The sequence below is a fragment of the Pseudopodoces humilis genome, chromosome 1 (genome assembly GCF_049639895.1).
Source record: "Pseudopodoces humilis isolate 2021_Gansu_Grassland_sample_001 chromosome 1, ASM4963989v1, whole genome shotgun sequence".
NCBI classification, from domain to species: Eukaryota; Metazoa; Chordata; class Aves; order Passeriformes; family Paridae; genus Pseudopodoces; species Pseudopodoces humilis.
Genome location: NC_142200.1, coordinates 59,355,620 through 59,369,815, shown reverse-complemented (window position 1 = coordinate 59,369,815; position 14,196 = coordinate 59,355,620). Strand labels below are relative to the sequence as shown.

General features: G+C 42.7%; 1 protein-coding gene across 1 annotated transcript in view; it reads right to left on the bottom strand.

Annotated features, from left to right (window-relative positions):
• Positions 1-361: 361 nt before the first annotated feature.
• SCGN (secretagogin, EF-hand calcium binding protein) overlaps positions 362-14,196 on the bottom strand; it is a 28,095-nt gene continuing 14,260 nt past the window's right edge. The window contains exons 7-11 of the mRNA XM_005517327.2: positions 5,440-5,495; positions 3,962-4,007; positions 3,796-3,855; positions 2,850-2,918; positions 362-1,468 (exon numbers count right to left, since the gene is read on the bottom strand). Coding sequence (XP_005517384.1) covers positions 1,340-1,468; positions 2,850-2,918; positions 3,796-3,855; positions 3,962-4,007; positions 5,440-5,495 — 360 coding nt within the window. The 3' untranslated portion in view covers positions 362-1,339. The remainder of the gene's footprint in view (positions 1,469-2,849; positions 2,919-3,795; positions 3,856-3,961; positions 4,008-5,439; positions 5,496-14,196) is intronic.

The window sequence follows — 14,196 nt, the reverse complement described above, 5'->3', positions numbered from 1 at the left end:
TTGTTTGGTCTGTGAGATTATCATCAGTGAAAATGAGCATAAATTGAGTATGTTCTTAAGAGCTTTATGCAATCCATGTTTACATCTCTATTCATGTTGACTGAAGGCAATTTCTGATTAATTTTTACAAAACTGAGTATAACAGGAATGTTTCGTTATGCTTCCTGGAAAACATAACCAGAAAGACCCTAGTAGTGTCAAGTGTGGGTCTGTCATGTAGGAGACAGAAATTGTGAAATGTGAGGAATTTTTGCCATCAAACAGTCCTCCACAATCTTCTCTTGGGAAATGAAGAAAGAATTATATGGGGATGACAGTGTAGGCATGACACTTTCTGAATATTCAGTCAAAGCCTTTGGAATAGGGAAATATGTGTCACAAATGATGCTGTTGCCGTTGGGCTCTGGGACTATACTCATGGTCCAGGAGTGATAGGAAGCTTTAAGTTCAAAACGGGTTACAAGTTGATAGATATCAACTCTAACAGATTTGAAAAAAAACCAAGCATGAGAGTTTTCTCTCATCAGGCTTCTGTCCTTCCAGTTTTCCATTTTACTGAAACCTTGTAGGTTATTTCAGTTTGGATCAGAAGAGAAGTGTCCTTCAGGAGTGGTGTTACTCTGTGGCTTCATCCTGAGGGTGATATGTGTGAGGGTGACACACAAACGACAAAAATGGTGTGTGTGGTTTCTACATGGGAAGGATATACTGTGTTTCATTGGAGATTTAAACCCCACAACTGATAGGCATTACAAAACCTCTTGCCATTTGATGCATGTTACATAAAAGGTTACTATGTACAGCCTGCCAGCCTGTGGCAGATGGCTTTCTGTACATAACACAAACTTTGATGTGACAGAATTTCTGTAATTGCCATTTTATTTCTGCACAAATACACTCTCCTCCATCCAATATTTTAAATGCACAAAGCACAATGTTCACCAAAGTAATGACTTCACACATATAAAGTGACCATCAGAAACACCTAGTAGCTGCACTCTGAGAGCACTGAGGGAATGTTTTTGAGGAGATGCTTGTTCCTATCCTAGGAGAATGGGCATAGCAGAGTTTCATGAGGGCAGAAGAACAACAACCTCTCTTCTGAACAGCTCATCTGCTGGTGGGCAGAGACATTGCTAAGGGGACCCACAAGAGGCACAGCAAGTGAACATCACAAAGGAGCTGGTGGAGTGAGGAGGCCCCTGTGCACATCCCACTCTTCAGCCTGGGAGCATGGTGCCTCAGCTCCCCACCACTCCCACAGCAGCAGAGGACACACTTCTATGAGGAGCAGCAGGCAAATCTTTCAAGGAAAACACAACCACAAGCACTTTCCCAGCTATGGGTTAATTTTCAGCCCGAGACACAAAGCTAGTTCAGATTTCTGAATTTTCCCATCCTTGTTCACATCGCAGTGGTTGAGCAGGATCTGGCGGAACTTGTCCAGGTCCACCCCGCTAATGCTGGGCTGCAGACAAAGAGAAAAAGAATGCTGAGAGAAAATGGCTCTGGATTTCCCCAGCTTGTAAAGCAGCCCACCATGTAGCAACTGGGAAATCCACCCAAAGAAGAATGACCAAAAGGCCCCACATCATCTCAAATGCTGTGGGGAAGCAAACAGAAGATGGGCAAAGAGTGCCCTGCAAAAGCAGAAGGTGCATGGAACTGTAAGTGATTATATAGAAATGCACCATGACTTTTGTGCTCAGTCAACGCCATCAATATCTGATCCATATAAAAGAAAACTTTGCTAAGTTATGCAATGCAGATCCCTGCTCTACCAGACCTGTGCTTTCATCTGGTTTCCTCTCTGAAACCTGCTGTGCAAGGACTAATGTGACATTTCTGTCAGCATACTGCTATTTTACAGGCTAGTCAGCAATGTAAAAATACCTTTCAGTGGATCAAGTTCATGTTGAAGGCACATTTCACAGGCCACACAGTCTGTATGCTCCTAATGCTATACTGCCTGTTCTGCTTCCCACATTCTCAGGAGGGGATCAAATTCACATGCACAGCTTGTGGTGCCCAAGGGCAATACTGATGAAGTCCCTTAGGTAAAGTACAAATTTCCCTCCTTTACACTCACACATGGCACAAATCCAGCTTCCTGCCCATCCCCACACCCTGCCCTCTACACTACATGGCCAGAACACACGCACACAGCCATCAGCACACAGCTGCCATTCTCTGCTCTCTCCTGAATGGACATGGCAGCACAGATACTTCACACTGTGTGGAAATGCAACAGCTCAGGCTCAAAGGAAGCTAAAGATCAGATTCTGTTTGAGTCAAAAGGTCTGTCTTGGACTGCATCTGGAAATTCAAGATAATCCAATGAAGACAGACTCTTCTGTCCATCGGGAGCTGAAAAGACACACCAGGTACAGTATTCTTGATTATATATAGATCTCAAGTAATTTTCAATTGTAGTCCTGAGATGAGCTAATGAACCACGAGGTCATTCTGGTGAGAACCACATCCACAAGGAAAACAGAAGAAAGAAATTGTGATGACCCATCCTTATGATGCCTTTGAATTAGGCAGATGTTACATCCATATCATGTCATGCTGTAACATCTGCCTAATTCAAAGTATGAACTAGAATGGACCTTTTAAAAATAGAGTTGCTGAGGGAAGCTGTATTCATTTGTGAGACAGAATTTCTGTGTTACGGTGAAATGCTCTACAGAGTATATACTGAGATGGTGAATTCCCTTCTGCTGATGATCAAACTAAAATTTGACTCCATGTTCTTACTAGTGCCTCTGTGTACATTTCTAAAAGCACTGATCTTAAAGAAATACAGAGTACTAACAAACAGAGCCATGAAGATGTTTGTTAGATACCTTGACCAGTTCCATCATGTCTTTGACAAACCCATCCACTTCTGGGCCTTCAAGTGCTCCTGTTTTACTCTGAAAGAAGGAATAAACATCAAAACTCCCCAGTGAATCAAAAGTGCTGCAGCATTTACTGGTCAGTACCACCACCTGGTCATCAAACTTTGTAGCATAAAGTTCACAGAACCATGAAATGTTTTGGGTTGGAAGGAACATTAAAGATCATCCAATTCCAGCCATTCCACCATGGCCAAGGACACCTTCCACTAGCCAAAGTTGCTCAAAGCCCCATCCAACCTGGCCTTGGACACTTCCAGGTTTGGGAAATCCACAGCTTCTCTGGGCAAACCTGTTCCAGTGCTTCACTACCCTCACAATAAAGAATTTCTTCCTAATATCTAGTATCTAAGATCCCTTTGTTTTTTACAAACCATCTCTTCCCACCAAATGGGAGCAATATCTCCCACCACCCTGAGGGAGTTGTGTGACTGCCAGAAGCAGCACTGAATTTCTTATGTCTAACAGGCAGTTAAATGGTTGTGTCTGTTCTGAGCCAGACTCCCTGGGTTTGATATCTGAATGGGGTTTATTTTTCAGCATGGTGGTGATGCAGGTCCTGAACTGCCAGAGACTGTGAGCACTAAAGCCACCACCTCCTCTGCCTCTATTGTATCTCCTGCAGGAAAACTGTTAATGCAGCAGCACTGGCCGTGGCAATGGAGAAAGTTGAAATGGGTCCTTGACACAAGATCTCTGAGCATTGCTTCTCTCTGCCCCTACTTCACCCCTCCCAATCTGGCATCTGGGCTCATGGGCCATGGGCTTGGGCACAGCTGCCACTCCTCAGTGACTCCAGCAGCACCCAGCAGGAGGAAGAAGTCTCAGCACAGCAGCACATGCTAAATTTGTCATTTACAAACCACAAGGCAATGAACTGATTCATGGGACTCACAACATCGTAGTGTGCAAAGATCTTCTCAAAATCTCTCCTCCTTTCTTCTGTGCTGCAAGCCTGTGTACAGAAAGGATGAACAAATGGAAAATTCAAGCAAAAATTTTAAGTTTGGGGTCATCTTAGCTGAGACAGGATCAATGTATCAAAAATTAGTGCTACTTACATCCATCTTGAATTGTAGAAGGAAATTTTCCTGGAGTGCCAGAATCCTGAATGGAGAGATTTAAATTATGATCTTTTCACCTTATCATCTGCACACGAACTACTCTGTGCTCTCCTTGTTTGCAAAGCAAAGGGATGTTAGATTAAAGGCCTATAAAAGAGAATATTGCCTGTGGGGTTATTTACAGAGGGCTGTTGTGGGAACACAAGCCTTCTTCCCTGTCTGATGGCCACAGAGGGTGCCCTTTGGTTCACCACAGACATACCTATTAGTACCATTGCTTCTCCCAGAGCATTTCTGGTGGTCCTGCACAACAGAGGGTGTCAGCTTCCAAAGCAAGAGCTACCAGACAATTATTCCTTGTAACTGAATTGCTGTGCTGCATTAAAGAAAGTGATTTATAGCTCTCTCTTGGAGGGAGACTTAGTGGTTGTAAAAGTAATACTGGCCTGTGTACCAAGACTGGCAGAATTCCTCTCTTTTCATCTCCTAAAGCCTGTCAAGACTGATAAACCGTTTTCTCTCTCCAACTGCTTTACTAACCCTGAGGTTTTTAAAGCCCATGGCACAGGGCATGCTAAGCAGTGTCTGCACATGGAGGGATCTGGAGTCTGAGAAATATTCTCAGACCACAGGAAAGCCTCAGATGTCATGATTCCCAAAATGGAATTGTTTTTAAGAGAAAACTGTAACAGCAACTCCCTTTAGATATTCTCCATCCTGCCTCAGATTCTCTTCATATATTTCATGGTCAAAGGGAACTGCTGTATGCACTGCAGTTATTTGTGCTGGCATTTGTCAGGAACCAAAGCAGAGAGTAACAGTGGCAAACCATCACCTCTGTCCCCTCATCCTCTAAAATAGTCTTTTAAGGCTCTATCTGCAAATTTAGTCCTTTCCAACCAATGCACATGGTTTTACAGGGAGAGGCATACTCTCTAGGTAGTGAAAATCATCTAAAAGCCTCTGAGGTATCAAGAAAAGAGACAGGCCCATGAATGAGTCCCCAGTTTCATTCACAAGCATCTCACCTTGGCTCTCCAAATTTTTTCCTACTGCCACTGCCAAACTCTTTTGTGGTGGGACTTTCATTATTCCAAATGCATTAAAAATTCTTTGCAATCCCTGCTGCACGTAATGATGAAAAATAAATGCATGTCTGTGACCCTATTGAAAGGATTGACATCCTTTTTTTTTTGGAGAAAGAGAGCCACTGGTTGCATTGCCACCTCCTGGGAAGCACCTCAGATTATGCCAGAGCACACTGATGTTGTACAGACAGATCTTGGCATTGCTTGTATCACTGGCTCTAGATTCTCAAATTATTGCAATGGGGACCATGTGTTAGAGGTGGGATCAGAGCAGATCTAATTTAAAAGGAGGTAGAATTCAACTGCATGTCCCCAGAGGGAGAGCATCACCTTGTGTGGATCTACCATTGTGAGCTGAAACACCCCATCAACATTATTAAATCCTACCTTGCCAGGTCATTCAGGTCCAGTCGCCCATCTTTGTTTTTATCAAAGATTTTCATCTATAAATCAAGAAGACAAGAGATAAAATAGATAGGCCACAAAGAGAACACAGATACAAAAAAAAAAGCCAATATACATTTTACTCTGCCCTGTGCCCTTCCCTCTGCTTGCTCGGGGTGCTTGCCCAAACCCTGGGCAGCATGACATCCTGTGCTAACACCAGGTATAAGGGTGGCAACAGCAAAACCCACCAGCTTTCTGACAGCAACAACCCAAAGCAATCAAATACCAGTACCACTCCCTTCCCACCTTACACTGGGATAAAGCAGGTCTGCAGAAAAGACCTTCAGAAATTAAATACTGACATTGCCTTGGCCCTGAAAAAAAATGCCAGAAAAAGGGGAAAATTTCTAAACACTTCCACCTGAGCTCCTACCTTACCTTTCATTGTTGCTGTGGCTCCTGAGCAGCTGAGGTGCAAATGCCACCTTCTAATTAACACTCAGGTCAGGATTTTGCACCACTAAAGCTGTGGGGCTTGCTTGGCTCAAGGCCTGCTGCTAGAATGCATTAAGACTCAGAAGAAGGTTCATGCTGCCAACATCAAGAGGTTAAATGTGAATTCAAAACTTATCCTTTTCTTTTCCTGAATAGCATAATTTTGATGAGCCATCACACACACAAAAAAGTATTATTTCTTTATTTGTTGTATTTGGTTCTGCGTTTCTCTTCAAGGCACAAAACAAAGTCTGCTACAATGAAAGGGGTGGAGGGGATGTTTAATGAGTTGCAAACATGACTAACTCATGGCTCAAAGTTCTAGAAAAATTACATTCCACATTGTGTTGGGGGAAGATGAATATTTTACTATGACAGACTACCTTTTTTTGTCAAATACTCGGTTTAAGGAATATGCATTAATCTTACCTTGATAGATCACATTTGCTTGTTTAGTGGTTGTGCAGAGTAATTGGTTCACTACAGATCTTTTGGGTATTGCACACCTGCAGGAGAAGGCCTGGACCAGTCCCTATCTGGCAAAGCTCAGAGGGACAGGATTATCCCCTATGATATAGCCTAAATGTGTGGGAGCCAGCAGCATGTCCTGAGCACTTCCCAGCAGTGGAGCCAGGGCAGAGCCTAATAATCATGTGAGAAAAGGTAGCATCTGGAGAGCTGCCATTTCTCAGGGAAAATTTTCCTGTTTTGTCAGTGCTGCCTCTTCCCTGCCCATTGCTCCAGGGGAGCAAGGACAGCAAGTCCATGGTAACCCTTTGTTGTACCACCTTTAGACTGAGATTCTGCAACAGACTCTATACCATTAATTATTCTTAGTATTTTACATTTGTGAGGTTTGGGTGGAATTTTTGAAGAGGCATTTGGTATGGGCTCACTTTTTCTCCCATTGAAAGACAGCATGAAAGTCCTATGAATGATTGAAGGCCCATATTGAGATATTTGGAAAAATGGCATCATGAGAGCCATGTGGGTGTTCGGTGGCACAAAGAAAGCTATTTTCCCATTTAACTGACCTCTGCCAAATGTGCTCTCTGCAAAACCACAGAGGAAAGACTTCTGAATCTTCCTTCGCTCTAGAGCTGGGGAGACAAATAAAGCTGCCAGGCCATCCTGAGGACTTCCCTCTGGTTGCATCAGTCCAAGTTGTTCCCTTCCAGCTGATCTAACTTCTTGCATGCTGCTTCCTGCCCCATTAGATCTCCCACAGCAATAGGGCACTTCTCCCTGGTCTCTGCTGGAGCAGCAGTGGGACAAGGCTAGAGGAAGGGATGGGAGCAGAAGCTGCCTTTGCTGGTGAAAAGGTGAATTTCTCTCAAGGGGAGAAATGTCCTTGCAATGACAGCCTCCCACTGCCATCAGAGAGATAAACCTGAGCCTTCAGTTCCTGGCTGATAAAGGAGTTATTCTGCAAGTCACAGAAAATGATTGATGGTCTTTCTAGACATAAATAAGCCCAAATATTTTAAAAGCCTCTTTCCAAATGGAACGTCAGTGCCTAACCTGGTTTTGTCTGCTGTTTGAGGAGAGGGAGAAATACCACTACACTTTCATACACTCTCCACCACAGGTGACTTGGCTACATCCAGCTTACATCATTGCTCTAAAATATGCTGCCTAAAAGAAGCTTATGGAGACAACCCCTGTGTAGATGGCTAGAGAAAGTACCAGCATGTGGGTAGTGGGAATACCATAGTCCTTGGGCTCTACAGTAACTTCAGTGCTTTTGAAAATGTCACTCTAAATCTCTTGGTTTAGGCCACCAAGGAGCATTAGTTACCCACATGGTCTGTAGGAACTCACCTCAAAGCAGTGCAGCTGCTGGGGTGAGACAGAACAGCATTTGCTGGGAAAGGACAGCTTTTGGTGGGAAACACAGGGCCCAGATCTCAGGAACTCTGCTGACAGGTCAGGGCAGCTCTGGCTGAAGGCACTGGTCTTTGGTTCATACAAAAATACAGTATCCTTACCAAAACACACTAAAATGTACTGCCTTTAGCAGTCTTTGTACTTCACTTCTTCTACATGTTTCTGAGCTCCTGAAAGTGTGTTTTATTTTCTCTCATTTCTGCTGCATTTCAGAATTACTGTCTTGAGACTAAAATTCAGTGCTTCAGCCTAGACTTCAAGTTCAGATGTATTTTTCTCTCTGTGATGCCTCAGAAAAGCAAACACTGAGTTTCTGGGAGAAGTTCAATTCTGTGATCACAATATCCTGATCTCCATCCAAGCTTATGGGACCAGGACAGAACTGGTGGCTTCCTGTCCAAGAGCAGACTTGGGGCACAATTTTCATTTCACATAGGCTTGTCTGGGACAAGTCTCATGTTCGTTTTCCAGTGAAACATCTCCAGCCTCATGTCCTTTTCCAAGGAATAAATAAAGCATCCCAGCATGGCTGTCCTTGCCTTGGAACTTCATGTGTCCTGTCTGCCCTGCATCTGCTCTACTTTGTGGGTGCAGCATATTTTCATGGTTTCAGAAGATGCAAATAACCAGGAGGCTGTAGAGCTTTCTGCACTCTTAATGAAACAGACTAGATTAGAGATGGTGGCTTAGATGTGAAAGGCTTTCTGCTTCATTATCAATTTTGTGAGCATTTGATTTCAAATCCTACCTGTTTCTGAACCCTTCACTATATTCCTGTGGCAGGGCAGATCCCATTAAAACACATTTAAATGAGAGGTAATAAACTCCTTGGTGGATTGCTTAACGGAAGGAAACATTCTTCTCTAGCACACTATCTTTCAGCTTGATATTAAACTTCCAGTGAGTGACCATGTCTACTTATAGCTAACCAGTTCCCCTCCCTGACCTCCTTCACTCAGCTCCGTAAGAGATAACCTTTGTGTTTTCTATTTTTTTGGCCTTTTTCTGCCACAACTACCCTGAATACAATTTTCAAACAAATGCAATATTTTGATCATCCATACCAGTCAACAAAAAGAAAAAAAGTCTGGCTGGGAGAGCTAGGCCAAACTAACTCTTGCCCGGTGGCATGAAAGATGGAAAACATGTAGGGAAGGAAGGCTAGTGTTCACTGAATTAGTTCAGGTACCACAGCTAATAAGATAGACTTAATCCTGTTATTGGGACAAGTGGAGCTCATGCATACCCACTACATGGCTGCATTACTCAAGGAACAGCCTGGGGAAATGTTTTTTAATTAAACTTTCAAGTTTCAAGCATGTGAGTGCTTGATCTGATCTGCTAATTGTGTGCATGAGTACACAAGGAATGACAGAGGGTACCCACCCTATATGACAAAGCATGCATCATGGGAGAAGCAGATAATTGAAATGGTTATGAGGTTGTTTCTAATTTAAACTTTTGCCTTCACACCCCATCTTGATATGTTAAATTTGATGGATTTTCAGTTTACACTCTTGAAAGGTATATTTATGCTGCCAGGCTGATATGAAACATCTCAGTGTGGTTAAGGACAAGGTTTGGCATGTTTAAATAGCACTCAATTTTACTAAAAGCTCTGTTGCATCTAGCAGAATGCTTTATAAGATGATGCATTTCCTTTACTGACAAGCTACCCCATATTTTAAAGTGTTTGCACAAATTAATTCACTGACATTTTAACGGCAGTGCAGCAAGGGCACACCCTCTGTTTGAACGTACTCTGAGGCACTCTGAGACAGACAGAGAATATATAAGAGCTTGGTTTGCAAATAAAAGTTGTTACGTCTCCATTTCTTTGAAGTGCAAAATCAAATCTGCCATCAGCTTTTAATTCAGCAAAGGAAATAGCTCTGCTTTCTCAGTCCAGTGTTGTAAAGGCCATTGAAACACCACAATATGACAAACACACACGTTTTTTGGAGAGCAATATACAACTATTTTCCATGACAGAGATAAGGAAAGAAGTAAACAAACCCAAAATAAATAGTTCTGTGATCAGCAGACTCACTAAAACCTGCTTTTATACTTCTCTGGTTCTCTTTCTTTGTGTAATAAAGTGGGACCCTGAGAGAGACAGTTTTACTTGACCTCCTACTCTCACAGACATATTTTAATATATATATCATGGGCATCTATGCCCAACAGCTGAAACTAAAGTTGGCCATGGAGTAGAGAGGTTATTGAGGCTGTATAAAGACTAGCATCAGGCTAAGCTGCAGGACTGCCTGTGGCCTCTTTCTTTAGGGAAAGATGGGGTCACAAAGGCATTTACAGAGTGGCAGGAGGGCCCAGTGGCCAGCAAGTTACCCTCAGTGTCCTGCTCAGCCAGACCACCTGTGTCACATAGACAAGTTCTTTAGCACAGGATTTCTAAGAGTGTTTTGATTCCTAAGAGACCAAGGCATTATCTGTTGAGGTGTTCAAAAGCCTGCAGGCTCCTGAGTTCTATGGGTTTTGATCTTCTGAAATTAAGTTTGAGCTTAAATGGGATTTTCTGCTTCCCTTGGCTTATGCCACAGCAAGTGTGGTGCAAAACTGGATGTGACAGTAGCACTGGCATTAAATTGAGAAGGAACACAGGAGGAAGATTTGTGTTCATCAGCTGTGTGGGTCCTCTCAGGCACCTGGGAGAGAGGCCAGCATGGACCACTACCAGGAGAAGAGATAAGCAAAGACTGCACTTTAGGAACCAATCTGGTGTGCTACACTCTACTCCCATGGTATTTCTAGAGCTTTGGGAAGTTTACTTGGTGTGTTCACAAACATAACAAATTCTGTTTAGGTGTTTTTTCAATACAATAAATATTTGTCTTTCCATTATTACACCTTTTTTTCGGTAGTCATAGGAGACTTTGTTAACAAAGATATGCAAGCTTGAATAGTACGATGTTAAGGTTCTAAAACACCTGAATTTTCTGTGCTCTGGTTTTTATTTACCTGCATGAGTACTTTGGCATCAGCACTGAGCAAAGATAGAATTTCACAGCCATGGAACTGACCACACTGAAACTCAGGCATTATCCTTGCAGAGGGGACAGGCAGCAGCTGCAAAAGCACCTAAAATCCCCCCAATGTACAATAAAGGTAGTCCACAGTGCATAATGTGGACATAGATCATCCTCAGGGATCTTTCCCTTTGCACTGAGAAGATGAGGAGCCCTCAGCTGCAGGCTTGTGCACTCAGGGCACATACCTCAGTGCCCAGGAGAATCTTCTCAAATAACTCCAGCAAAACCCTGGTGTCATTACAGCTGGGAAAAATATATATTCAGACTTCTCTGGGGTTAAGATTTCATCCTCAGTCATCACCATCTACAAGCTTTCAAATGCTGTAGTTCATGATGAATACTTGTTGAGTTATTAGTCACTGCACTTACATTATTGCCTCTCTAGAATATTAACCTGTGGTGGGCAAAGATGGCATGATGGCTGGACAAAAACTATCCTTTGCATTTTACTGGAATATAATAATGCTCAGATAAAAGGAATTTTTTATGCTCCATTTGACATTATCAACATAAGGCAATGAAAAAAATGAATTTCAGTGTTGCATGTGTGACTGTTTCAGCAGAATAAACAACTTAAATTGCTGAAGTTTGATTCAGAAATGAGCTTGCCCTGCATGCAGCTTGAAGACATTGGGATTACAAACCAGAAGTAACATGCTGCTATCTGGGAAGCTGTGGGCTATCAGAAACCATATCTTAAATCCAGTTCATATCCCAGCAGTTACAATATTCTACTTAAGTGCACAGCTGTGTGCAACACAGGTAAGGGAATCTGTCACTCATAAAAATTGTCAAATTCATATGTGAGATGTGCATTCCTGAGCTGAAACTTCACCAGGATCCAGAAACCTAACAGCTTGACCTCAGAGGCCGAATGGAGGTGGGAAGGATTGAGAAAAGTTGTTCTACTGTCATCATCCACAGTGTCCTCATTGTGAAGCATCAACGGGGCTAGTCTTCATTTCTCCAGCTTGTGTTAATTCAGGAAGGCAGAAAATTCTCACCACTCTATTTAAACCCTCCAACCATTTTCAGCTATGTCTCTATCTATGTCACTCTGTCTCCCAAAGCACACACTGCAGGACCTCTGGGAGTTCTTCTCAGGAGGCTCAGAGCTATACCAGGCTTCACTTCAACCTCCAAGCACTTGCTCCCTGCCAACAGGTCAGTGCTCTTGGTCAGTGCCCATGGGAAGGCAACCAACCTACAGATTACTGTTTTCAAAGACTCAGAACTGCAAGTGGGTGCATGTAAATAATTATTAATACACACTTAATGGCTATTAATACAAATATGTATCCATGTAGGCATGGAAAAAAAAAACAACAGTGCCTACAAAGGGGCTGCCTCAGCACAGCATCATCATTGAAAGTCCCCCATGTAGAGTCTTGAGAACTCAAGTGTTCTTTAGTGATTTTCCCCAGTGATTTTAGTACTCTTTAAGATTTGATTTAGCAGACTCACAGAGTTTGTGCAATACCAATGTGTTCACTACCTGTTGTCTTTACAGGAGCTCATCATTTGTCCATCAAATCCCTGATCTATATCAGCGCTCTCTGAAGAAAGGATGTCAAGGTCACAAGGAAACAGAATAGCCTCTTAAGAAGCGGCTGCTAAGCAACCTGATAAAGTGATGTTCATTTCCAGAGATGACCAATCTCTTCCAAAAGTAAAAAAGTAATACTCTCTCCATCTTCTCAGCCTTTTTTTTTTTTTTTTTTTTTTTTTTAATGTGGTATGAGATCATTCATAGCAGCACAAGGGGCAAGAATTTATGATATCTGATCACACTGCTCACAAATACCCGGCATAGAACCATAAAACGCTGCCTTTTTTTTTTTTTTTTCCTTTCTCAAACCTGGGCTAGCTTCTTTAAAATTATAGTTTTTCCATTTTCGTCTTTATCTCTATCTCCAGAAGGCCCTAGGGTCCACTCAGGATATCAGTAGCTGCTTAAGATGTGTGCAGCCAGCTGTACATGTACAGAAAAAAGGGCAGAGATCTGGGTATTCCTGGGGAGACAGATGGGCTTACAGCTCCTTGGGACACAGCTTATTTCAACTGAATAATAACTACATTGGCCTTTGAAAGCCCTGAGCTGGGTGGATGGGCCACCCTGAGAGATGCTGTGTGCAGCAGACACAGGTCCTGGTCCCAAGGAATTTTTGCTCTGAAAAGATCAAAGGCTGGGAGCAAAGCAATAAGGGAGAGAAATATAAGTATGTCCAATCTTCAGAAAAAGAATCGCTGCTGCTGGTTGTCAAAGATATAACAGGAAGTCTGTTAGGAAAAGAATGGATGGGCCACTGACCTCTATCCTAAACAGTGGTGATGGTGGCAGAGTCCAGTGGCAGTGGGGCTCTGCACTCCAGCAGCTCCTCACTCCATGTGAGGAATGAGAGAGAAGAAGCAAAGGGTTGCCATTACCCTGGGCCTTGACATCAAACCTTTGAGTCACTTTTCCCTCTTTAATTCAGCCCTGCAAATGCAAGGCTGAATCTTTCTTCCCTCCTTGGAATTTTGCCTTCTTACTTCAGTTAACTTCCTGCGCAATCATTTGTGGAGTGTATCTGATGCTATAGGATACTGCCCATGTAGATAATTTGCTGTTACTTGTGGAATTCATGTCCTCTATTTTATTCCAGGATATCATAGGATAAGATTATGCCTGTGGTAATTTCACTCCCTGCCTTAGCTTTGGGGACCAGGTGTGTTTATAAACATCCTTGATCTTCAGCTCTGAGAAAAGAATTGCAAAGAATAAAATAATAATCTACCATATTCTCATTTTCTAATGACCATTAACATCCCTTATTCTTTTGGCATTGCAGCTTGGCAAACCTGTGTCTTCAGGAGCCAGATTTGCATTTCAGATCATAGATTCCCCTAGATATACAAAGCATCCCTTTTCCCAGATCAAATCTTATCCTCTAACATAGGGATTTTAAACTGCCTCTCTGGAGATACAAAGCCCTTCTACAAGAAACCATGGGAGTAGTAACCAGAATTCCTGGCTCTCAGCTCTCAGCTGCATTGATCTACACAACCTAGCTGCTTTGGGTAGTGGAATCATAGATCTTTCTCGTGAAATTAAAGGGAAGGGAAAGGAGCTGGAGGAAATGAACCACCCACTGTCTACAAGCTTCAGATCACCCATTCCCCAGCACCTGATCAGAGATTAAGCACAGGGGATGGAAACCTTAATGGAGCAGAATGAAAAGTATTTGCTACCAGCAAATGCTACCATAAAGATTTTTGTCTTAGCTGTAACTTCTGGGCTTTTTTTGTTTTCAAATTCTGCCAGTTGGAAAATAATTTCTGCAGC